Genomic DNA, 23971 nt, shown 5'->3' with positions numbered 1-23971 from the left:
GGGTTCTAAAATGTAGCAGTGGTACAGGTGAAACGTGTTTCCTCAGAACCTACTAGAAAGGGGAATATGGCTCAGGATAGTCAAGAGCATTCTTCTTTGACTACTGCTAAAGAGAGTCAGGCTACTGGAGATTCTGATAAAAACAAAACTGTGGATGCTGGAAATCCAAAACAAAAACAGAATTACCTGGAAAAACTCAGCAGGTCTGGCAGCATCGGCGGAGAAGAAAAGAGTTGACGTTTCGAGTCCTCATGACCCTTCGACTGGAGATTCTGGATGTTTTGTCTTGAAGGGAGAAGTGTTCCCTTACTCCTCCAACAAAATAAGTGGACAAATTAAAATTTTGAGAGATACTGGGGCAGATCAGTCATTGATGGTGGTTGATGATACAATTTCTGGTCCAGATAGTTTGATGAAGGAAAAGGTATTAATAGGAGATATTCATGGAGTTTATAGATGTGTTCCTTTGTGTAAAGCTAATTTATGAAGTGACTTTGTAAACGGAATTGTTACGGTGGCAATTGTTCCTCATTCACCTATTGAAATGGTAGATTTTATTCTGGGTAATGATTTAGTTAGCAGAGACAGTAATATGGCAACAACTGCATTACAGCAGGCATTTGATTATGTTGATCTTCGCAAACTCCAAAAAATTACTGTGGCCAAAGAGGGGAAGCTTAATACTGATAAAAGCAATTAAAGGAAAGCCTGATCAGTGTAGAGAAGCAACTTTCACATATGAAAGATGAGTTTGCTAATGAAAAATGAGAATTGATGAGAACACTTGACTGAGGACTTGAAATGTCTAAATGATAAACTTGTAGAAGCAAATTTAACAAAGGTTGATCTTCAGTTAAAACTTGATGAACTACAAGCATCAGAAGTTTCTGAAGTATCGTGAAAAATGTTTTGAATTTGAAAAGGAATTTCTAGTGAATCAAAGCAGTGGGTTGAATGCAGAATTAAAAACCAAGACTGATGGCCTGTTAGAACTTGGTCATGAAAAGCACAATGAGATTCTTGAACTCCAATGTGATTGGAGAGCCAAAAGAATGAGATGTATGGGATAGAAAAGCTGATCCATAATTTAAAAGCAGATGCAGAAAATTTGAAGAAACAGACTGAGGACCTAACGCATGAGTTGAAAGAGTCTAAAGAGCAGTCAATAACAATGGAATAAAGATTCCAAAATGAACTGAATGCGCATGCAAAGTTGTTAACCTTGTTTAAGGGCTCCACAAATTACTCTGAAACAAAGACGACTGAAATCGCCAGAGTATCTGCTGAACTAAATGAAAAGATAAATAAGCTTGGGAAAGAATTGAAGAAGAGAATAAATAAATACTTGGATAAAATTGTGAAAGTAGAAATAATATAAGTTCCATTTTTGAAATGTCAAGGGGAAGAAAATGAATGTGTGCAGAAGACTGTGGAACATCGTATGGATAAACTAGAAAATGATTGAGTAAAGAGAGGAAAAGCCCTTCAATGCAATTTTATTCATCTGGTGTTGATTGAAATGATGAAAAGAGAAAATCTGTTATGGAAGAAATAAGCGAGGAAGATAATTTTGAAGTTGGTTGCCAATTAGACTTACACCTGTATCCGTTGCAAACGTAAGGGACCCCTTGAACACATGTTTCCATTAGCAGAGGAAAATAGTGCGAAAAACCTCATATTTTTCCATATTAAAGTTGAGAAACCTAGACAAAAGGCATTTATATTGCATAATATGACTGACATACATCCCTATTTGAAGAGGTTGTCAGGAAGATATAACTTTCATAGTGTTGTTGGAATTTACTGTAAAGTAGAGTAATAGTGGGGTCTGTGTGTATGACTTAATTGAATTAAAGGCAACTGGTCTGCAAGGTTTGAAATGTTAAGTAGGTAAAAGTAGGTGTAAAGGGAACCTTTGCATTTTTAAATAAACCAGACTAGCTTGAATTCAAAAGGAGTGAAATGTTTCATCTAGCCAAGTTAAGAAACAGTGTGTTTATTTTTCCCAAAGATTACTGGTAAAATTGGTAGTTTGATGGATTTTTATTATTAGAGAGGTAAAGTCCAAATACATAGTGAAACAATGGGAATTTGCATTCAAAGGGGAAAATATGTATAAAGGAGTGAGTGAGTAAGGGCAGGAATTCTAAGATCTAACAAATGTAAAAGGCCTTCAGCATCTAAGCCTCAAGCTGCTGTCTATAAAGAACTGAAGCTGAGAAAAACTCACCTTGAGTTTGACTGTTCAGGGTACTGTGTGTTACTTTGTCTCGGTCTTTTAAAATCTATGTGTCTTACTGTTGCCTTAATAGAGGTGTAACTGGGGTTTAGATTAATTCGGGGATTTAGAAATTATTATAGCAGTAATTTGTAGATCTATGTATGTGCTTAAAATCATTTCTTCTATTAATAAAGGTTTAATTTAGTTTTGTAAGAAACGTATAAGACTTGGTGGCTATTTTACTGAATTCAAAGCCAGCATTGTGAAATAAGTACAAGCTGTAAATAGTTGTGGCAGCTGCTTCAAGTTTCCCTCTGGGATTTGGGCAGCTTGGCGTTTACCATCCGCCTGCCAAAACAGAGGGGAAGACTACCAGAGCTTTGATTTACAGTCACACTAGCAAGGTTGAAACTGTAGTACAAAATAGAAATAGAAGCTGGTCAATCTGTTGCTAAAGAAAACTTTAATGTAACTTAATTACCTTTGTTAGATGTTGTAAAGATTATGTCCAAAAGTCATATAATTGTCAGTGTTCTATTCAGAGTTTAAAGAAAGGATGTGGGAGAAACGTAAGCATTGAGTTATGATAAGTCTGAGGTTTAAATTGTGCTGATCATACTTTTTACATGCATTGATTTGTGTTTTGATTAAATCTTTCTAATTGTATAATATAGCATGTGTAGTTGTGAAAAAGAAAAGCTTATTTGTATAAAATGTAATCAGTTAATTGTTAGAAGTTTATGATTTGTAAATAAAATGTAAAGGCATTATAAAGAATCCTTCACTGCAATGGCACTCCTTTTCAGGTCACCTTCACTGTAGTGAAACTTACTTTCTTTTGAGGGGCTAGGTGTGACGCCCTCCGATACTTACCTGAATCAGCAGTTGGAAATCGAGAGTTTGAAGGCCAGGAACTACAGTTCCCTGTGGGCCTCAGGCCTCCTATGCATGCATCAGCCAGAAAATGAATGAACTTGCGCAATTTGTGATTTTTCATGTTTTTGGATCTTCTGCGCATTCACTGGCCAGAGAGTGGCCACACGTGCACAATTTGTTGATTTCATTGTCCTCAAGCTGGGAACTGGCCCTGCGCATGTGCAGAGAAGACAAAGGAGAAAAGTGAACGGCATGAAACGGCCTCTTGAAGTTGGTTGCCAATTAGACTTATGAAGAGGCGCACCATTGCAGGGAAGGTGTCCACAGGTCAGGGCATGGGGAAAGGGACAGGGAGAAGGTCCCAAAAAAGAAGAAAATTCCAAACCAGTGAGTTTAGCAGAAAAAGGTCCCAGAAGAAGATCCCAGGTAATGAACAAGGACGGAGATCAGAAGTAGACCCCACTAAACAAAGCTGAGTGAAAGGAGCAGAACAATGAGGTGAGGTGAGTGTGACTGCCTTGATATCAAGGCAGCATTTGACCGAGTGTGGCATCAAGGAGCCCTAGCAAAACTGGAGTCAATGGGAATCAAGGGGAAAACACTCAGCTGGTTGAAATCATACCTAACACAAAGAAAGATGGTTGTGGTTGTTGGAAGTCAATCATTTCAGTTCCAAGACTTCACTGCAGTAGTTCCTCAGGGTAGTGTCCTAGGGCCCATCCATCTTCAGCTGCTTTATCAATGACCTTCCTACCATCATAAGGTCATTCTATCCGAGGTCCCTGGACATGGTTAACACCGATGAGGCGCATGACCTTTCCCTCACTTGGGTTACATCAGTCCTGATGGAGTAGCTTTCCAGAGTTCTTTTTCAACCTCCTGGCTCCCAAAGTCTGTCCACCATCTACAAGGCACAGGTCAGGAGTGTGATGGAATACTATCCACTTGCCTGGATGAGTGCAGCTCCAACAACACTCAAGAAGCTTCACACCATCCAAAACAAAGCAACCCATTTGTTTGGCACCCTTCCACAAACATTCATTCCCTCCACCACCGATGAACAGTGACAGCAAGATGCACTGCAGAAACTCACCAAGGCTCCTTAGGCAACACCTGCCAAACCCACTACTGCTATCATCTAGAAGTCAAAGGGCAGCAGATACATGTGAACGCCACCACCTGGAGGTTCTCCTCCAAGTCACTCACCATCCTGACTTGGAAATATATTGCTGTTCCTTCACAGTTACTGGGTCAAAATCCTGGAACTCCCTCCTAACAGCACTGTGGGTGTACCTGCACCACATGGACTGCAGCAACTCAAGGAGGCAGCTCAACACCACCTTCTCAAGGGCAACTAGGGATGGGCAATAAATGCTGGCCTAGCCAGCGATGCCCACATCCTGGGAGTGAATTAAAAAAAAAACAATAATCTGAAAAGAATCTTTAAACAACTCAGAAAGCAATCGATGGACAAGATTTAACTTTTTCAAACTTTTACAGTAACAGTCAAACCCAAAATCAACATAAAATTAAGCATGCATCAACATGCAAACGGTATTTCACTCAAAGTTGAAATTCACTTTAAACAATCAGTACCACAAAGATATCCATTACAAAACTACCAGTACTTAAATCACACCCCACAGAAATGTGGCACGATGTGGAGTTTTCAAAGTTCTTTAACTTGGCCTCTGCTATGTAGGATATCTCACTTTTTTCACTCAACAAAATTAGTTCAGCAGTCACTTTCACCAACAGCCATGTTCTATCTGAGGCCCCTGGATATGGTTAACACCAGTGAGGCGTACGACCTTTCTCTCACTCGGGTTACATCAGTCCTGATGGAGTAGCTTTCCAGAATTCCTTTTCAACCAACCAACCAGCAATACGGTCTGGTTCACGGTCTGGTCCTCTGATGTAAACACTCAGCACTTTAGCACACCTTAGCTATTCACACCGCTTTTAGGATTCAGCCCTTTTTAACTCACTCATACATTGCCTAACAGGAGTTTCTAGTGTTCTGTTTTCTTTGCACTGCGAAACAGAAAACTGACATTCTTGTAGAGAACTTTGCTTGCTTCTCTTCACATGGATTCTGTGTTCTATAACTATGTCCTGCTGCTGTACAACATGCGAAACATGACACCACCCAATTAGCTTTAATTAGCCTTTTTTTTAGCTTTCACCCATAGCAACCTCAGTCAGAGTCTGACTTCTCAAGAGCCCAATGACCTCATAGCCAAGAATTCTAATTACATCCCTTTTCCGAATTCTCCCTACTTTTCACATTGGATTTAAGGAGACATCCTACAAATGCAAGACTTTTGCCAAATAAGAGTTCATCACAGCTGCAAGCTCTCAAGTAACATTAAAATATACCTGACAGATGAGTAGAGCTCTCTACATGTCTTTGGATAGGGAGCAACGTGGAGCCTGCAGTGTAACTCTGGTCTGCCCGCTGGTCTGAGGCTGCTACTTGTAACAAAACAATACTCTTACTGTTACACAGCAGGTATGTCAAACATTTTAGGGGAAGTTTGAATAGGTGGAAGGGAAATAATAGTTTAGGATTGAGGGATGTATTGAATTACTTGATTAATGCTACAATTTGATTGTTTTTCAAATCTACTACTGGACAATGAATTATTCGAGAATAGTGATGACTTTTCTTTTGATATAATTCTGTGGTGGGCAACCTGCATGCAGCCCATTAGGGTTCTGAGTACAGCCCATGAGAAATTTTGTTGACCGTTGCCTAAGTGCCAGATTCTGCAGGTTTCCGTCCACGTAATTTTTTTCCTACCAGTATTACTAACATGATACACAATGACACTGATAATAACCATGAACTACTTAAAGACATTGAACTTTTAAGTAAGATATTTTTTTAAAAAAGGACATACAAGCAAAAGCTGGCTGAGACTGTAAAGTAACCACTTGCTGGAAAATTCCTATGTGGATTATACTTGACCAACTAGCTCAGAAAACGCATTGCCACACCTAAAAAGGTGTCAAGGCCTATGTCAGACAGAGACACTTCAAAGGGAAAAATGCAATGCAAAAACTGAACTGTAACCTCCTGTAGCATTAAGTGAGAGTGACACAGTGACTTGGGCTTGCTTTCATATTGCTTGGTTATTTGCAAAAAATGGAAAGCCATTCTCAGGTGGCGAATTAATGAAACAATGCATCATTGAACCCTCGAATGTTTTTTTGATGGGTCCGAATACCAAGAGGAAATGATCAAACATGTTAAATGTCTGCAACTCAGCAGACATACTGAGAGTCACAGAGTGCAAGATATAGCTGCCAATCTGGCAGAGCAGCTTTTCAGACCTGTATGTTCAAGTGAGGCTATCAGTTTTGCACTGGATGAATGCAAAGATATTAATGGCATTGCTCAGCTTTGCATATGGGTTTGTTGTGTTGACAGTGATCTGAACATGAGAGAAGAATTTTTCAAACTCTTGGGCATACATGGCCAAGGACAGTGCTCAGTATTTTACGCGGCATTTACTGATTGTTTCGAAGAGCATGAGTTACAGTTTTTCCCAAAGGTATCAGTTATAACAAATGGGTGTCCCTCCATGACAGGAACACACTATGGACTTGTAGCTTTGTTGAAACCTGTGTACCTGACATATTTAGTGTGCATTGCATAATACATAATACACCAAGAAGCGCTCTGTGCTAAACTTGACAAGGGAGATGGATTGAAAGCTGTAATGGACAAAGTGGTACAGATTATTAACTTCATACATGCTCTCCCCCTGCATCACCATCAGATTGTGGAACTTGTGGACCAAATTGAAACAGAATATGGAGACCTTATCATGCACACTGAAGTGTGCTGGCTAAGCTGTACTAAAGTACTGGACTGCTTCCTGACACTTTTCTACAAGAAATCAAGCAGCTTTTTGCTCAGGAACCTCAAATATACTCAGAGTTAGAAGACGGAAACTGGATTTTGGATGTGGCTTTTCTCGCCAATGTCACTGGTCACCTGAACGTGTTAAATGAGTCATTTCAGGGGGGAAAAAAAATTACCTCTTCCCCACACTAGTTGCTAGTGTCAGAAAATTAAAGCTGCACTTCAGTTAATATCCACTTAGTTACCTTCATGTGACTACACTCACTTCCCAAATTTGAAAAATATGCTGGAAAAATATTCTAATCAAGGACATGAATATGATCCATCAGTTCACATACAAGTGCTGTCTACACTGGCAGAGCGTTTTGAGAACCCTTTTTCTTCTCTGAGTGATCTGAAGCCCTCCCTCTCATTGCTCTCAAATCCATTTGAATTTGATCTGAGCATATGTGGCATTATACATCAAAGGCTTGGAGTCAATAAAAGGAAGTATGAGGATGAATTAATTCATGTTCATGCCCTGGTTGAAGTTAAAATTAACCAACTAAAGAGGAAAGGTATACAAGAACTTTGGTTGAATATCCCCGATCCAGTTCTGCAGCATTGCATTGCAAAGCTGATTTCAATCTTTGGATCAACATACACATATGAGCAGACTTTTTCTGCTATGGGACACATCAAATGCAAGAAGTGCAACAGGCTAACGGATAGAAACCTTGGTGCTGACTTGTGGTTCATTGAGATGAAAGAAGGCCACTCATGCAACCCACTCACTAGCCTTGGTTGCCCATCACTGATATAATTCCTTTGCATCCTTGACCACCCTCGGCTGTGGCAGCTTGAAGTAGGAATGCAATTGTTAAAATACATTTGCACCTGGCTGAAAGAGAAACACGGTTAGTCTGTACACCATTCAATCAAATTATGAGTCAACTTTAGCCTTTGGAAGATTTGTGCTTCCCTCTGGGTCAGACAAAGCAGGTCACCCACTATGGAGCATTCTTCAAAGGTATTATAAATAACTACATCCCAACTCAGCCCTCCCACCATCACTGATGTCCATTGCCACTGATCTGAGAGACTTATAAAACTCGATGTCAAAAGGAGATCACCATTGTAAAGTACAGGTCCGATAATCTAGTAATATAAACACTGCCATTTTGAGGGGAAAGCTTGTGGAAGTATGATAAATGAATAATCTGAAACTCACAGTAGATATCATGATGCTTATTACATGCAGTGTCAAAGCAGAGTTTTTTGCAAAAAGGTAAATTACAAGAAACATTTAATTCAGTCTCCCCCCCCTGCACCTCCATCCTGCCCAACAAAAAAAAATCTCTGAAAGTGAAATATGGTGGATGCTGGAAATCTGAAATAAAAACAGAAAATGCTTGAAATACTCAGCAGGCCAGGCAGCATCCGTGGAGGAAGAAACAGAATTAATAGTTCAGGTTGATCTTTCATCGAAAACTAATCTCCCCTCATAATAAAGGAATCATTTTCAGGAACAGTGTATGACAAAGCTATGTCCCATATCCCTCATCCAGGGAAGTGCAAATGAAGCTCATGAAATAAAATTATCTCCTTTAAATATTGTATAGAAGATTGATAAATATGAAACTAAATTAGGTGAGTTGTTGGGCCTTGCTGCCCTGATTTTTCTGGAAAAACCTAGGATAAATCACTGCTCAGGTAAGTTTGTTGTCCCTATTGTCATTGGCCTAGCATTTCTGCACCAAGGCAGGAAGTGTAGGTTAGGTTTGGCAGCAATATTATCGTCCCTGCAGGCTGTAGCCAAGTGCTAGGGTAATTACTGCTTGTCAAATGGGCACTATGGAAAAAAATGGAGCTGTGCATCATTCTGCCTTCTTCCCTCTTTGTATACCCAAAATAGTGGTGGTTGGGAGAGAGTTCTTAAGTTGGGATTCAGCCCAGTCTTCCAATGATATCAGAGACCATGTTTATGAACGCACATTTTTTGAGAGAGGTGATTTTAAAGCTTGTCCTGGTGAGCCACAGTATAATTTTATGAGCACTTGGTGACTAAGGATGCTGATAAGAGGTGCACGATTAGCGGGGGGGAGACTTTGGCCTGAGTGAGAATTTGGTTCAAAGTGGGAATTTGCCTAGGGGGAAAGACTTTAGGTAAGGTTTACTGCAAGAAGTGCAACTTAGAATAGTATGTTGGGAGTTGGGTAATTAAGGGAATTAGGGGAGGAAGGGAAGAGGTACTCTTTTGCTTTCTGCTTTCTGATTTTCTCAGCCTTCAAGTGGTCCTACTCTGCTACAGGAGAAGAAGTTAGTTACTTAGTGAGTATCTGGTAAGTAACTAAGGTTTATTCTATTCCAGGGGTTCAAAATAGCCTAGCAACTGGTGGTAAGGTTAATAAAGTAGATAAAAACAGAAGTAAAATATATGTTGAATAAATTAATTAAATAGTTAATTAGAATACATTAAGGATGTCAAGACAGGTGATGTATCACAGCTGCAGCATGTGGGAGCCCCTAGGTGCCAGTTTGATCCAGGGCAAACACGTCTGCAGTAATTGTTTGAAGTTTGAGCAGCTTTGGCTCAGAGTTTATGAGTTGGAGGCTCAACTGCAGACACTGCAATGCATTAGGGAGGGGGAAGGTTACTTGGATTCTTTGTACTAGGAGGCAGACACACATCTTAGGACAGGGCCTTCTGATTTGGTCAGTGGTCAGGGACAGGAAAATGTGACAGCGAGTGAGGCAGGTAAGGGGACTCAGAGTGCAGGAGCCTCAGACCTTGCAATTGTCCAACAGGTTTGAGGTTTTTTCAGCTTGTTTGGATGAGTGGGGGCTGTAGGGTGGATGAGCTAACTGGAATCGCGGTACAGGAAGCAATTCAAGCGGGGGGGAGCAAAAAGGAATATAGTGGTAGAAGGGGATAATATGGACAGAGAGATTGACACCATACTCTGCAGCAAAGACCGTGAGTCCAGATAGCTGTGTTGCCTGCCTAGTGCCAGGGTTCGGGAAATCTGCTCGGGGCTGGAGAGGAACTTGGAGGGCCAGGACCCAGTCGTCGCAGTTCATGTAGGTACCAATGACATAAAAAGATAAAACTAAAAGCTCTGTATTTGAATGCATGAAGCATTCAAAACAAAACTGATGAACTGAGAGTCCATGTAGAAATAAATAATTATGATCTGATAGCCATTAGAGAGACATGGCTGTAGGAGGACATGGAGTGGGTCCTGAATATTGAAGGGTACAGGGTATTCAGGAAGGACAGGAAGTGAGGAAAAGATGGAGGGGTGGCTCTGTTAGTTAATAATGGTATTAGCACGATAGAGAGGGATGACCTAAGTCAGGAAACCAGGATGTGGAAACAGTTTGGGTAGAGATGAGAAATGATAAAGGCAAGAAGTCACTTGTGGGTATTGTGTACAGGCCCGCTAACAGTAACCACATTGTAGGGTGGAGCATAATGGATGAAATAATCGGAGCTTGTCAGAAAAGCACGGTGATAATCATGGGAGATTTTAATTTACATATAGGCAGAAAAAGTCAGATGGGCAACGATAGTGTGGATGAGGAGTACATTGAATGTTTTCAGGATAGTTTCTTAGAACAGTATGTTCTGGAGCCAACCAGAGAGCAGGCTATACTAGACCTGGTATTGTGCAATGAGATGCGAGTAATTAATGATCTCATAGTGAAGGCGCCCTTCGGTAGCAGCAGCTACAATATGATTGAATTTTACATTCAGCTTGAGGGAGGGAGGAGTGACCCCTGAGTTCTAGGATCTCCCACAAGAGGAAACATCCTCTCCTCATCCACCCTGTCAAGATCCTTCAGGGTCTTATATGTTTCCATCAAGTCACCCCTTACTGTACTGCATTCTATTTGCATCAATTGAAAGCTGTATGAAAACCACTCATTTTAAAAATGATGCAGTGCAGATGGCTTAAAGAGTTGCTGAATAGCCTAAACTGAAACCGAGTATATGTCATGTGTTTTGATATACTACATATTTACAAATACGTAGATGGTGAATAGGCAGAGCAGCAGCACAGTTGGTCACTACCTATATCCCACAGGGTGTTCAACAGCAAATCTGCCTCAGTTTGCTTCCCACACTCCCATTGGTAAAATGTCCATCCAGGTATCAACCTTCACCACGTGTGAAATCAGCATCCTAGGAATCACTCTCTTCAGGAGAAGAAGTTGAGAACTTAACTCATTCTAAGATGCCACCATATTCACATTCTAATTGGGATTATTTGTTCCTTCAAGCTTCAAGCAGCTTTAATTTCCATAGTGATCTGTATAAAAGAGAATGTTTTCTGTGCTGGATCATTCACTTTGCTCCTTTCAAATATGTTTATGGCATGCAATGCATGTAGTGCTTTTTGTACAAAGCTTTTATTCAGCATTATACATGTTTCTTCTTTGTTATTTGGCACTCTGTATAACAGCACTTCCAGCTTAAGCCAATTAAAGTCATTCTCGTGCAGTAAAACTGAGGATCTTGTCTCCAGAAGCTATAAGGAGCAGATGATCCTCATTATTTTTAATAAAAACTGATATATTATATCGACTGTGCAAGTATGAAGGTCAATATTTCCTGTTCACATTATGCAATAATCTTTCGTTCTTTGGTTATCTATCAAGGTTTAGAGAAAAGAAAAAATGCCTTTAACTGTGAACAACAACAGTCTGAGATTTGACTATTATTGGCTCATTGCATCTCCATCTGCTGTCTAATAACATAAAAATCAATTACTCTGCCTTTTTCTCCAACAGTGCATGTTGATTGGCCTGTCACGGGACCTCAGAGGGATTGCCTTTGCTCTGAACACAAAAGCCAACTACACCATGCTGTTCAACTGGCTGTATCCTTGCTACAGTGTTACAGTGCCAGGATTGTACAAAGTGAGCCATTAGCTGAATACTCTCACGCTTTGGGAAAGGAGGAAACTGCATTAGCTGGGATATTCTCCAGTTCAGCCGAAGTCCTGCCCTAAAATGCTAGCAGCAGGTCTCCCCTCCTCCATCTACCCTGTAGCCCCAGGGCCTGTTGACCTCTTCTGTGATCCATGCCTTTGTAGCCTAATTGTACCAGAACAGTGTTTTGGGAGGAGAGAGAGACAGAGATGGGAGAGCAGATGTAGTCTGGAAGAGAAACAGTTAAAGGGAGTGGTGTGTGCGCATTGTTTTTCCTTAAAATATATATTAATTATTTGTGTGAAACCCTGACTGCTTCTTCCATCTGGAATTTTGTTTTTTTAATGTGGGAAAGTGTGTACATGGAGCAGTATCAGAAATTCACCAGTTGTTTTCGTCAGTAGCACTGAGCTATCCTGAAGCATTCCCCTAATTGAGCAGAGAGCCACATTATACCACCCAAACCTATTCCTGTTCTTCAGAATATGTGCTGCTTCAAACCTCAGAGTATAGGATTGATAGGGTGATCTTCTATTCATTTATTGTTTTGTGAAAGTGCTCCAGATATTGCATTTGTCAGCATGTTTTTTTGCTGTAGGAAACCTAATGACCTGAGAATGGATTAAAGCAGAGTAATGGGGATGAGCCAAAGGCACCTTAGCCAGTAGATGGCAGTACTGAGTGCAGTACTTCAGAATTTGAAAAGAAAAATTGTGGTACCAGATTTTTTTATTTCCAGATTTTTAAAACTGATTTCAGCCTCTCAAACTGACATGATAGTATCTGAACTCATCTTCTAATTCAGGCCTCTGGGTTATTAGTCTACTAACACAACCACTACAGTACCATACCGTGTAGCTTTATTACTGTAATATTAACTCTACAGTACAGAGCGCTTGAAATACAATTGCATATCTAACCTTAACTGTACTCAGATTGTTATCCCCACCCTTTTTATAATGACTCTTGCTATGATTATTTTATTTTAAGTTTAATGTGACCTTTAGCATATAAGGAAAGAGTAGGGGAGTGGGACTTATTGGATAGCTCCTTCTAAGAAGCAACAAAAGCATGATGGGCTGATTGGCTTCCTTCTGTGAATCCTATAGGATTCTTTGATGTTCTGTCCTACCTGTTATAAATTTTCTTTCTCTCTCCATTTGATACATTTTGTTTTGCATCTTTTCATTTCTTCTGTCTCCTTGCTCCCACAACCCATTTTTGAGGCAGGAGAAATTTGATTAAAATCAACCCTCTGACAAAGGCTGCTGTAGATTACATGTTTCCAACATCAGAGGCAAGATTGGGGTGTAAATCAATATTCCTGTCACTCCCACAGTGTAATAGCACCTGGAAAGGTAAACTCAGCCATAGTAAATTAAACTTTCCTTCCTTGAGGCCAGTGAAGAGGGGAGAAAGGATCGAAGTACAAGCCAAGCAATACCCACTTTTATATATTTTGTTTTATAGCAGGCTCTTGCTATAATTTCTGTTGACAGAAGAAGTACAATTGTGTTTTTATCCAAAATTTAAGTCTCAATGAAAGATAGAGGTTTGTAAGAAAGCTGCAGTATGAGACTCATCTATTGGAAATGTAAATATTTTAAACTGTCAGTAAGACAAAGTGAGGAAGAACAGGTGGCTTTACTCCTGGCAGGATAGGTCCTAGCATGGTTCTGGTAATTTGAAATGCAGGGATGTACCCCTAGCCCTTGTTTCTGGATCCTGGGATTTGAATTCAACTCAGGAAGATGGGATGAAAATCATCCCTTGTTATGTTCTAGATGGAGTGAGCTTGGGAGGTCTCGGTCCAGTTCCAAATGGACACGGAGTCAAGTCATAAAACCACCTCCAAAAGAACATCATAGGATGTTACAGTACAAAAGGAGGCCTTTCAGCCCCCTATGCCTGTGCCTGCTCTTTGAAAAAACTACCAATTAACTCCACATCCTGCTTATTCTCCAAAGCCCTGCAATTGGCATTTAATTGACATGCTTACTCTGAGAAGTCATAAAATGTCCCATTAGGAAATTGAAATGTCACACTAGAATAGTAGGAGCAGCTTTATTTTGTATTTAATCCCTTATGTTTACAGCCTTGGAGTGCTTGATACTGACACAAATGTCTGCAATAGCAAGTGCTCCATTCACCAGTGTTGGTATCTCTCTACATAATTAGCACAAAAATCCCCAAAATTAAAAATAAATGCTGTCAAAATAACAAAAAGACTAATGATGCTCAGTGTTATTTATGGATAAATGCTACAGCAACTTCAGGCGAGGAACAGATATGCAGTTAAAGGTTGTCCAAGTTGTGCCTCTTATAAAATCTGCAGAAATGGCATCCCACCCTGAGACTCCCTACTTTTCTTAGGAACTTGCTGTATTTACCTATTAGAGGAATACTAAAATCATCACAGAGGATTAAGTCTCATAATTATCAACATTGTATATTCTTTTAACAGCGTGTTACCTATTAATGACTGGCAACTAACATCTCCAGCACTGAAAATGAACTATTTCAAGTATGGAGTCTCATTCCTTCAGAACTTGAATTTTTCAGATTTTTAAAATGTTAAATACAAAATAAGCTTACCTTTCCTTTCTGTCTCTCTTTTCTCTTTCTTACCCTTCTATTTATCTTTCTGTAACTGATTTGAGATTAGAAAAATCCTTTCTAATACATTCTCATTCTCAGTTTTAATTTGAATAGTTATTTCACCACGGTGACCAAACGGAATCAGGAACTGACAAATTAATCAATTGGGCAAATTAATCCATTGGGCTCTCAAGAAAAGCCTCCTTTTGTGCTTTCTTCTTTTAAATAAGGGGGCCATGATTTTTGGGACAATATGTAGCTTGATGGTTCAGGATTACAGAGTGTAGTCTTTTGCCATAGCATGACTTCAGAGTTACAGAACAATCATTTCTGGAAAAGTGTTGGTGCTGTTTATTTCTCAATACTTAAATTTCATCGGTTAAGGAGATACACATTGCTTGCCCTGTTTCCATTGCTGTTAGCAGCTCACACCTATGGTAACTTTGTGGGAAAAAATTTTCTGAGTTGAAGAGTGCAAAAAGAATAACTAATGATAGATACCATTCAATGCCCTGCTGCAGCAAGTTCTGTCCCAGTATAAAAACATAAGAAATTGGAGCAAGAGTAGGCCCTTCGGCCCCTCGAGCCTGCCCTACCATTCAATAAGATCATGGCTAATCTGCTGCAGGCCTCAACTCCTCTTTCGTGCCAGTTTCTCATAGCCCTCAACTCCCCGATGGTTTAAAAAATCTATCTACCTCCTCTTTAAATACTTTCAATGATCTAGCCTCCACAACTCCCTGGGGTAGAGAATTCCAGATATTAACTACCCTCAGAGAAGAAATTCCTTTGCATCTCAGTTTTAAATGAGCGTCCCCTTATTCTGTAACTATGTTCCCCTTGTTTGAGATGTTGAGAAACACCTTCTCAACATCTACCCTGTGAAGCCCCCTCAGAATCTTTTACATTTCAATAAGATCACCCCTCATTCTTCTAAACTCTAATGAATAAAGGCCAAATCTGTTTTGCCATTCTTGATAAGTTAGCCCCTTCATCCCAGGAAATCAGCCTGGTGAATCTCTTTTAAACTGCCTCCAATGCCAGTATATCCTTTGTTAAATACGGGGACCAAAACTGTACGCAGTACTTCAGGTGCGGCCTCACCAACACCTTGTACAGTTGGAATAAGATTTCCCTATTTTTAAACTCCACCCCCCTAGCAATACAGGCCAAAATTCCATTTGCCTTCCTAATTACTTGCTGCACCTGCATACTAACTTTTTGTGTTTCATGCTCAAGAACACCTAGATCCCTCAGTGCTGCACTTTTTTGGAGTCTCCCTCCATTTAAGTAATAGCCTGCATTTGGTTCTTCCTTCAAAAACGCATGACCTCACACTTTCCTACAGTAAACTCCATCTGCCAAGGTTTTGCCCACTCACTCAACCTATCTATATCCTTTGCAGATCCCTTATGTCCTCATCACAATATGCCTTCCCACCTATTTTTGTAGCGCCAGCAAATTTGGGTACATTACACTCCGCCCCCTCCTCCAGGTCATCAATATAGATAGTAAATAATTGGGGCCCTAGGACTTATCCTTGTGGCACTCCACTAGTTACCTCTTTCCAACCTGAAAAAGGCCTATTAATCCCGACTCTCTGTCTTCTGTGTGTTAACCAATCCTCAATCCATGCTAATACATTGCCCCCAATACCATGAGCCCCTATCTTGTGCAATAACCTTTTATGTGGCACATTATTGAATGCCTTCTGGAAATCCAAATACATCTACCAGTTCCCGTTTATCAACTCTGCTTATATCCTCAAAGAACTCTAGCAAATTTGGCAAACATGATTTCCCTTTCACAAAATCATGTTGACTCTGTTTGATTGTGTTAAGCTTTTCTAAATGTCCTGCTATTTCTTTTTTAATAATGCACTCTAGCATTTTCTCAACTACAGACATTAGGCTGACTGGTCTATAGTTTCCTGCTTTTTGTCTCCCTCCCTTCTTGAACAGGGGCGTATAATTAGTGGTTTTCCAATTCGCTGGGATCCTCCCAGAATCCAGTGAGTTCTGGAATATTTCAACCAATGCCCCCACTATCTCTGCAGCTACTTCCTTTAAAACCCTTGGATGCAGGCCATCAGGTCCTGGTGACTTGTCTGTCTTTAGTCCCACTATATCATGAAGTCAATCGAAATGATGAGCCATAACTTGCTGTGGCAGGTCTCACGTGTTCATACATACACACATGCAGATGCACAAATACACATACTCATCGACACGCGCGTGCGTGCATGCGCACGCACACACACACACACACACACACATACTTTCTCTCTCCCTGATACTGTTCATGAAGAGGCAAATAATATACTAAAATTTGATGCCTGATCCATGACAGGAAGTAAGCGCAACACTTAAAGAAAGTGTGTGCCATACACAGGCGTATAATATAATAGAACCTTGGTATAACAAACATTTGTAACTCATTTCCCTGCTGGAAGTTTCACTTATACATATGCCTGCCTCAGTAAAAAAAACTATCTAGTCCGTCCCAGCAATGGCTGCATTTCCAAGGTTTGATTATGTACATGTTGAAGATTGGACAATGACCCAGACTTTCCTGTCAAACAACAAATGCTAATGGCACTCACCCATGTTTATATACAAATGGTACCGCAACTTCAAGCGAGGATCAGATGTATGATTAAACTCAAAAAAATCCAAAACTTGCTGCCCCAGTTTTGAGGCTGGGCTGTTAGCTTCACAAAATTAACACCTCACTGTGTGACTCACCATTGAAATGTATTGAATGGTGTGAAGTTGCTGTATTTATGCAGTAGATACATAGCTTTCTGTGGCAAGCTTATCTACTGCATAATCTAAGTCTTGTACATTTCAGTCTAATTATGATATCAATGAAGTGAGTGTTTATTACTATCAGTCAACTTTTCCCACACTGAAAATTAACTATTACAAGTGTGCAGTCTCATTCCTTCAGGTTTCAAATTCTTGGAAAATTTATAAATGCAAAATTTATTTTTAACTTTCCCTTTGTCATTTTTTTCTGTCTTAATCCAATCTTCTTTCCCTCTCTTTACTTCTCTTCCTGTATCAGATTTGACATTGGATTCATCTGTTGTAACGAACATATTTTTATTTTTTTCTTGGACTGTGGCTTTAAGATTGGACTGTGGCTTTAAAAACTACCATCGCTGCAGTTTAAAAGAGAGGTTCACTGGGGCAGGAAGAAGAAAATCTACAATGTTGCCATCCCCTGGAACAGTGTGTGCCAGGTTGGTCAGAATGGTGCTGGAAAGGAGACCTGAGGCAGAAATTTACCCTTGGCAGGGGTGCTCGCCGGGGCGGGTGGGGCCAGACAGCAGCGCACCACAATTTTATGTGGGCGAGCCTTAAGGCCCGCCCAGCATGAGATGTGGCCTTTGAATGAACACCAAGGGACGGGCGGGGAATTAACGTCCGCTGGATCCAATAGTGGCCAGGAAACCGATTCAGATGTGGCCTCAGCAGCCCCTAGAAGGCTGCCACTGAAGGAAGTGGAAGTCGCGTACATGGATGCCACAACGTTTGGACACGGCAAGTGGGACGGCAGGTTAGCAGGGCAGTCAGCCCCGCATTTTTCGGATGAATGCATTGCTGCCTTCCTGGAGGAGGTAGCAACCAGGAGACTAATGCTTGTCCCCAGGGACAGGAGGAGGAGCCACCCCCCACCTCACTTAAAAGGCCTGGGAGGAGTTGGCATCCAGGGTCAGCAGCCACAACATGGTGAGGTACACATGGGTCCAGTGTCGGAAGTGCTTTAATGATCTCCTGCGATCGGGAAGGCTGAGTACCGTGTTGGCATGGGTCACTTTGCAGGACAGGTAAGAGCTGCCCATCTTCCCGTGGACCTCAGAGGTGTTACAGTGTGAGTGGCAAACGTCATTGAGGCAGGATTTGGCTAAGGAGATGAGCCCTGGCTGCTTGGAAGAGTGCCTTGCGGCTCCAGGGTCACAAATTGCTGAGCCCTGCAAGGTGCTCCTCAGGTGGGATTGGCCAGGCTGCAATGACACTGCAGGCAGAGGTTACAGTAATCAATGCTCCTCTGTCCTTCCAGGAGAAAACATCCCATAACAATGCAGAGAGTTCAAGGACTGGCGGGGGTCCCCCACACCACCTCATCCTCAGTAGATACGAACAGGAGTCCCTGGAGCTGAAGAGGCTCCATGCATCTTGGTCAAGCAGCCGCGGTGAAGTTGGGGCATTAGAGGGGGGTAAGAGTGCAGTGGGGTGAGAATGTGGTTCTTTGCAACCATTGCAGTGTAGCCTGTATACTAATATGAGCCTCAGATCTGGTGCCCATTGATAATGGAAAGACGAGGGCACCACATTGCAGATATCTGTCTCATCAGGATGCCAGGCATGCACACTGACAGTCTAATAAGTTAAACTAATAACATGTCCTCCTTCTCCCTTTTAGGCTCACCAGTAGCCCTTCATTCTGAGGAGCCTGAAGACGCACCCCTAACCCCTGAAGATCAGCATGCTGAGCACGCACCAGTATCACACCCTCTCTGTCAAGCAGGCACCAGCACAGATACAAGCACCTCAGTGGGCATAATATCAGCATCTAGTATCTCGGTGTACATTGGGAAGGGCACTTCTCACTCGCTTGAGGTGCAGGTGGGGGCAGAGAGTGCCCAGGGCACCGGCAGTAGGAGGACTGCTGGGGACCAGGGCAGTGCTCAGTCGATGGCTGATGATGGGCCTCTGGAGTCATCCCTGAGGCAGCAGCTGCTGCATGTCCAACAGAGTATGTGGAAGGATCTGGCGGAGATAGATAAGGGAATGAATGCCATGGTCTCCGTGATGAAGGAGTCCATGTGGTGCATAAGCACTGTGTTGACCCTCATGGCTGAGTGCAATGCCCCGTCCATGGAGAGATTGGCGACTCTCATGGATAGGCCCCCCTAGGGACTCAATCGGGTTCCTGGGGATGCGCTCGGACCTGCAAACGCTCACACCGGCCATGACCTCAGCTGGGCAGGTCTCAATGTGGGAGGTGGATTGGGCACCCAATATCCCAGCTGGGTGCTTGTCCATCAATGGTGAGCAGGGAGGTCCAGAGCGACCTGACGTTGGCGCATGAGCTGCTTGTCATCTCTGCGGGCTCGTCTCGGCGCTCTGGATGATGGTAGCAGCTCCTCTGCCCTTTTGCCAGTGACCCCGTGGCATCTGATGAGGCTGTGGTGACTGAGGAGGTGCCAGCCATGGCACTGGCTGCTCCCTCCTAGGTGGGGCCAGCACAGGCTCCATGGGCGAGAGGATACCCTCCAAGGCCAACAAGGCAGCTGAGTGGGCAGGCTGTCTCCAATGCCGTTGCCAGAGATGGGGAAGCACCTAGACAGAGCACTCGCAAGCAAAAACTTAAAGCATCTTAAACACAACACGGCTTGATCACAGGTGATATTTGTTTCCCTCATTTTTCTGTTTTCTTTCAATGGTGTGATGTAAAACACAAGTCATTGTTAATTTCTGCTAGGTTTGTCACTCAGAAGGAAACGATTTTTTTTTGAAACTGGATGCTTCATTTGTTCTGTAAGGGCAGGGTAAGGCATGATGTTATGATGGACATGTGACTTCTTACACAATGTGCCACTGCAATAAAGTTTATGTTGTTGACCAAGGAAGTGTTCCTGTCAGGGATTGAATATGGAGCCTGCAGCCCTGGCATGTGCTGGTGGCTGTTATTTGGTAGGCTAGCTGAAGGAGTGTTGGATCAAAGCTCCCCGGGTGTCCCTGCCTCCATGGAGGTTGCTCAGGTCAGCGTCTATGCCCTCAGCGTTCTCCTCACCGTGCTTGTCCTCGGACTCACTACTGGGCTCATCATCTGTTGCCTGTGCAGCTGCGTCAAGATCATCTTCCTCCACTGTGTCCCCCCCTTTCCAGCACCAGATTGTGTAGACCACACCAACACATGATTTGTGGGGTATTGCAGTGCACCCCCTGAAGGGTCCAGGCATCGGAAGTGCACCTTGAGAAGAACAATGGTTCTCTCTACCACCACCCTTCTGGAAGCATGGCGCCTGTTGTACCGCTGCTCAGCCTCTGTTCTTGGAAGACAAAGAGACGTCGTGAGCCACCTTCTGAGCGGACAGCCCTAGTCACCCAGCAGCCATTCATCCAGTCGGGCTGGAGCACTGAAGAACCTCGGCACCTGGGAGTGTCTCAGGATGTAATCGTCATGGGAGCTGCCAGGGTACCTTGCACAGACTTGCAGAACCTGCATCCTGTGATCACACACTATCTGCACGTTCATGGAGTGGAATCCCTTCCTGTTGATGAAGGCTCCCGGCTCACCAGCCTTGGTGGTCACGTGTGCAGTTGATTGCACCCTGGATACAGGGGGATCCCAGCAATCACTGCAAAGCTTCTGGCTCGCTCAACAGATGATGAGCCCAGTAGTGAGTCCGAGGGCAAGCACGGTGAGGAGAACGCTGAGGGCATAGACGCTGACCTGAGCAACCTCCATGGAGGCAGGGACACCCGGGGAGCTTTGATCCAACACTCCTTCAGCTAGCCTACCAAATAATAGCCACCAGCACATGCCAGGGCTGCAGGCTCCATATTCAATCCCTGACAGGAACATTTCCTTGGTCAACAACATAAACTTTATTGCAGTGGCACATTGTGTAAGAAGTCACATGTCCATCATAACATCATGCCTTACCCTGCACTTACAGAACAAATGAAGCATCCAGTTTCAAAAAAAAATCGTCTGTACGGTAATGAATGAAAGTCAATGCACGCCTGAGGCTTCTGTCACCAGTTTGATGCAACTGTGGATAGCTGATTGGGAGACTCCACACAGATCCCCAACTGAGCCTTGGAAGGAGCTGGAGGCATAGAAGTTTAGAGCCACTGGCATGGGGTGTCAACCCACACAATCAGAGCTGATCTCAGGGCTGATCCCCTGACAGATGGAGGTCACTATCTCCCTTGAGAGACGGAGCCTCCTTTGGCATTGCACCTCAGACATATTGAGGTAGCTGCATCGCTGCCTGTACATCTGGCAGCAGGATAGTGACGTCTTCTGCAGCCTCTTTCACCTTGGCCTTCCTGGCAGCCCTGTGCCCCTTGTGCCTGCGCCTCTCATCCCACAGGTCGCGCCCCTGAAAGCTGAATAGGGACACCTGGCCTCCTCCCCCTTCTGGCCCTCTCTTCCTCCTCAGAGGAGGTGCCTCCAGGGGAGACCACAATCCCCATTACCAAGGTAAGGGAAGGCTGTCTGATACCTGGAAGGCCCAATGTGGTTTGAATCCTCTGGGGGCCTAGAAGACACCACTGAGTCCTGAACTGAAGCCTCTAAATGCTCTGAATGCAGCGCTGAAGCGAAATGAAGTTGTCCTGTTCACAGAAGCAAGCAGCAGCAAGTAATATCTAAAATTGCTCAATATTCGCTTTGTGAAGCCCACTGACCCCTCTTATCCCACCTGTGGATGAAAATTGTGGCCTGCCCATTTTGCCCATGTGACGGCCTGAAAATCACATGGGCTACGTAAACTTGGAGTCAATTGGTGTCTCAAGGGCCTTAACTGGCCATTTAATTAATGGCGGGTGCGCCTCCATCCTCATCGCGCGCCCACCTAGCGAAATATCATTAAAGTGTGCGTTGACATCGGGACGCTCGTCTGACGTCAGCGTGCTTTATTTCACGAACAACGTGTCAGGCGTGCGCCTGCACACCAAGGGTAAAATTCTGCCCCTGGTTTAAGAGGGAACCGCCTAGCGAAGGCGTTTTGATTGGCTTCTGACCAAGTGGCCAGGTTCTGCGTGAGGGTAGTGCAGTTGATCGGCTCCTAGCCTGAAAAGAGGAAAGACCTGAAACCTCTTCCTCCTGTAACAAAAATAAAAATACCTGGAAAATCTCAGCGGGTCTGACAGCATCTGCGGAGAGGAACACAGTTAACATTTCGGGTCTGTATGACTCTTCTATTTTTACTTGGTTCTGCTGAAAAGAGGTGAAATATAAGCTGGTTTAAGGGGTGGGACAAGTAGAGCTGGAAAGAGGGCCAGTGATAGGTGGAGATAGCCAGAAGATGTCACAGACAAAAGGACAAAGGTGTTGAAGGTGGTTATATTACTTAAGGAATGTGCTAATAGGTGACTTTAAGGGTAGAAAGCAGTACGGATAGCCCTACTGGGGGTGGGGTGGGGGGAAGGAATCAAAATAGGCTAAAAGGTAGAGATAAAACAATGGATGGAAATATATTTAAAAATAGTGGAAATAGGTAGGAAAAGAAAAATCTAGATAAATTATTGGAAAAAAGGGGGATCGGAAAGGGGGTGGGGATGGGGGAGAGAGTTCATGATCTAAAATTGTTGAACTCAATATTCAGTCCGGAAGGCTGTAAAGTGCCTAGTCGGAAGATGAGGTGCTGTTCCTCCAGTTTGCGTTGAGCTTCACTGGAACATTGCAGCAGGCCAAGGACGGACATGTGGGCATGAGATCAGGGTGGAGTGTTGAAATTGCAAGTGACAGGGAGGTCTGGGTCATGCTTGTGGACAGACCGAAGGTGTTCTGCAAAGCGGTCACCCAGTCTGTGTTTGGTCGCTCCAATGTAGAGGAGACCGCATTGGGAGCAGCAAATGCGGTAGACTAAATTGAGGGAATGCAAGTGAAATGCTGCTTCACTTGAAAGGAGTGTTTGGGCCCTTGGACGGTGAGAAGAGAGGAAGTGAAGGGGCAGGTGTTGTACCTTCTGCGGTTGCATGGGAAGGTGCCGTGGGAGGGGGTTGAGGTGTAGGGGGTGATGGAGGAGTGGACCACGGTGTCCTGGAGGGAGCTTTCCTGTCTCTCCTGTGTTTTGTAAGACTCCAGTAATCCTGCCATAGTAGCTAGCTGGCTATTCCTCACATCGCTGTATCCTGCTTTCTTTGAGAAACCCCTGTCAGGAAGAAAAGGGGGAAAATTGCCAGTAGAGACATTAAAAGCAAGTTTCAACCAGAGAACCACAGCCTGCAAGTGCTGGGAGACCACCTCATGTCAGCCGCAACAACCTGCAAGGAATTTGGAAGAAAGCAATTAAAGTCAACCCATCTAATCCTGAACTCCAGATTGGTGCTATTGAACTGTTTTATCTCACCCTTAAAATATGTTTTGTATGTCTTATATGTGCACGTTTGTGTACAGGGGTTAAGAAGGGGTAGAGTTTAAAATATAGTGTTAAAAGTTAGCAGTTCATATTCCTTTCTTTTGCTACTGGTTAATGACAATTTGTTTAATAAACAGTTATTTACTTATTAAGTTTACAAACCTGGTGCTCATATTCTGTTAACCTAAATTAAACAGTTAGGTAAAATTGGGGCAATCTGGTCATCTAATCAAACTTTTCACATTTCTCTCGGCTCGGGGAGCAGTGGGGCTTGATACTACAGTGCACTATCCCCAGTGAGTCATGACACCAGTTTGATTTACTCTTCCTTCCCAGTCCTTGCCTGTTAATGTCACAGTTCTTTGTTCTGATTGGTTAAGGAGACATC

General features: G+C 43.0%; 1 protein-coding gene across 1 annotated transcript in view; it reads left to right on the top strand.

Annotated features, from left to right (window-relative positions):
• The window catches only part of LOC121281476 (ran-binding protein 17-like), a gene marked incomplete at its 5' end in the record, with an annotated part of 1080904 nt that overhangs the window by 669426 nt on the left and 387507 nt on the right, over nt 1–23971 (top strand). The window contains one exon of the mRNA XM_041194421.1: nt 11742–11830. Within this exon, the coding sequence (XP_041050355.1) occupies nt 11742–11830 (89 nt within the window). The remainder of the gene's footprint in view (nt 1–11741; nt 11831–23971) is intronic.

The sequence above is a fragment of the Carcharodon carcharias genome, chromosome 8 (genome assembly GCF_017639515.1).
Source record: "Carcharodon carcharias isolate sCarCar2 chromosome 8, sCarCar2.pri, whole genome shotgun sequence".
Lineage (NCBI taxonomy): Eukaryota > Metazoa > Chordata > Chondrichthyes > Lamniformes > Lamnidae > Carcharodon > Carcharodon carcharias.
This window is presented reverse-complemented; position numbering and strand designations above follow the sequence as displayed.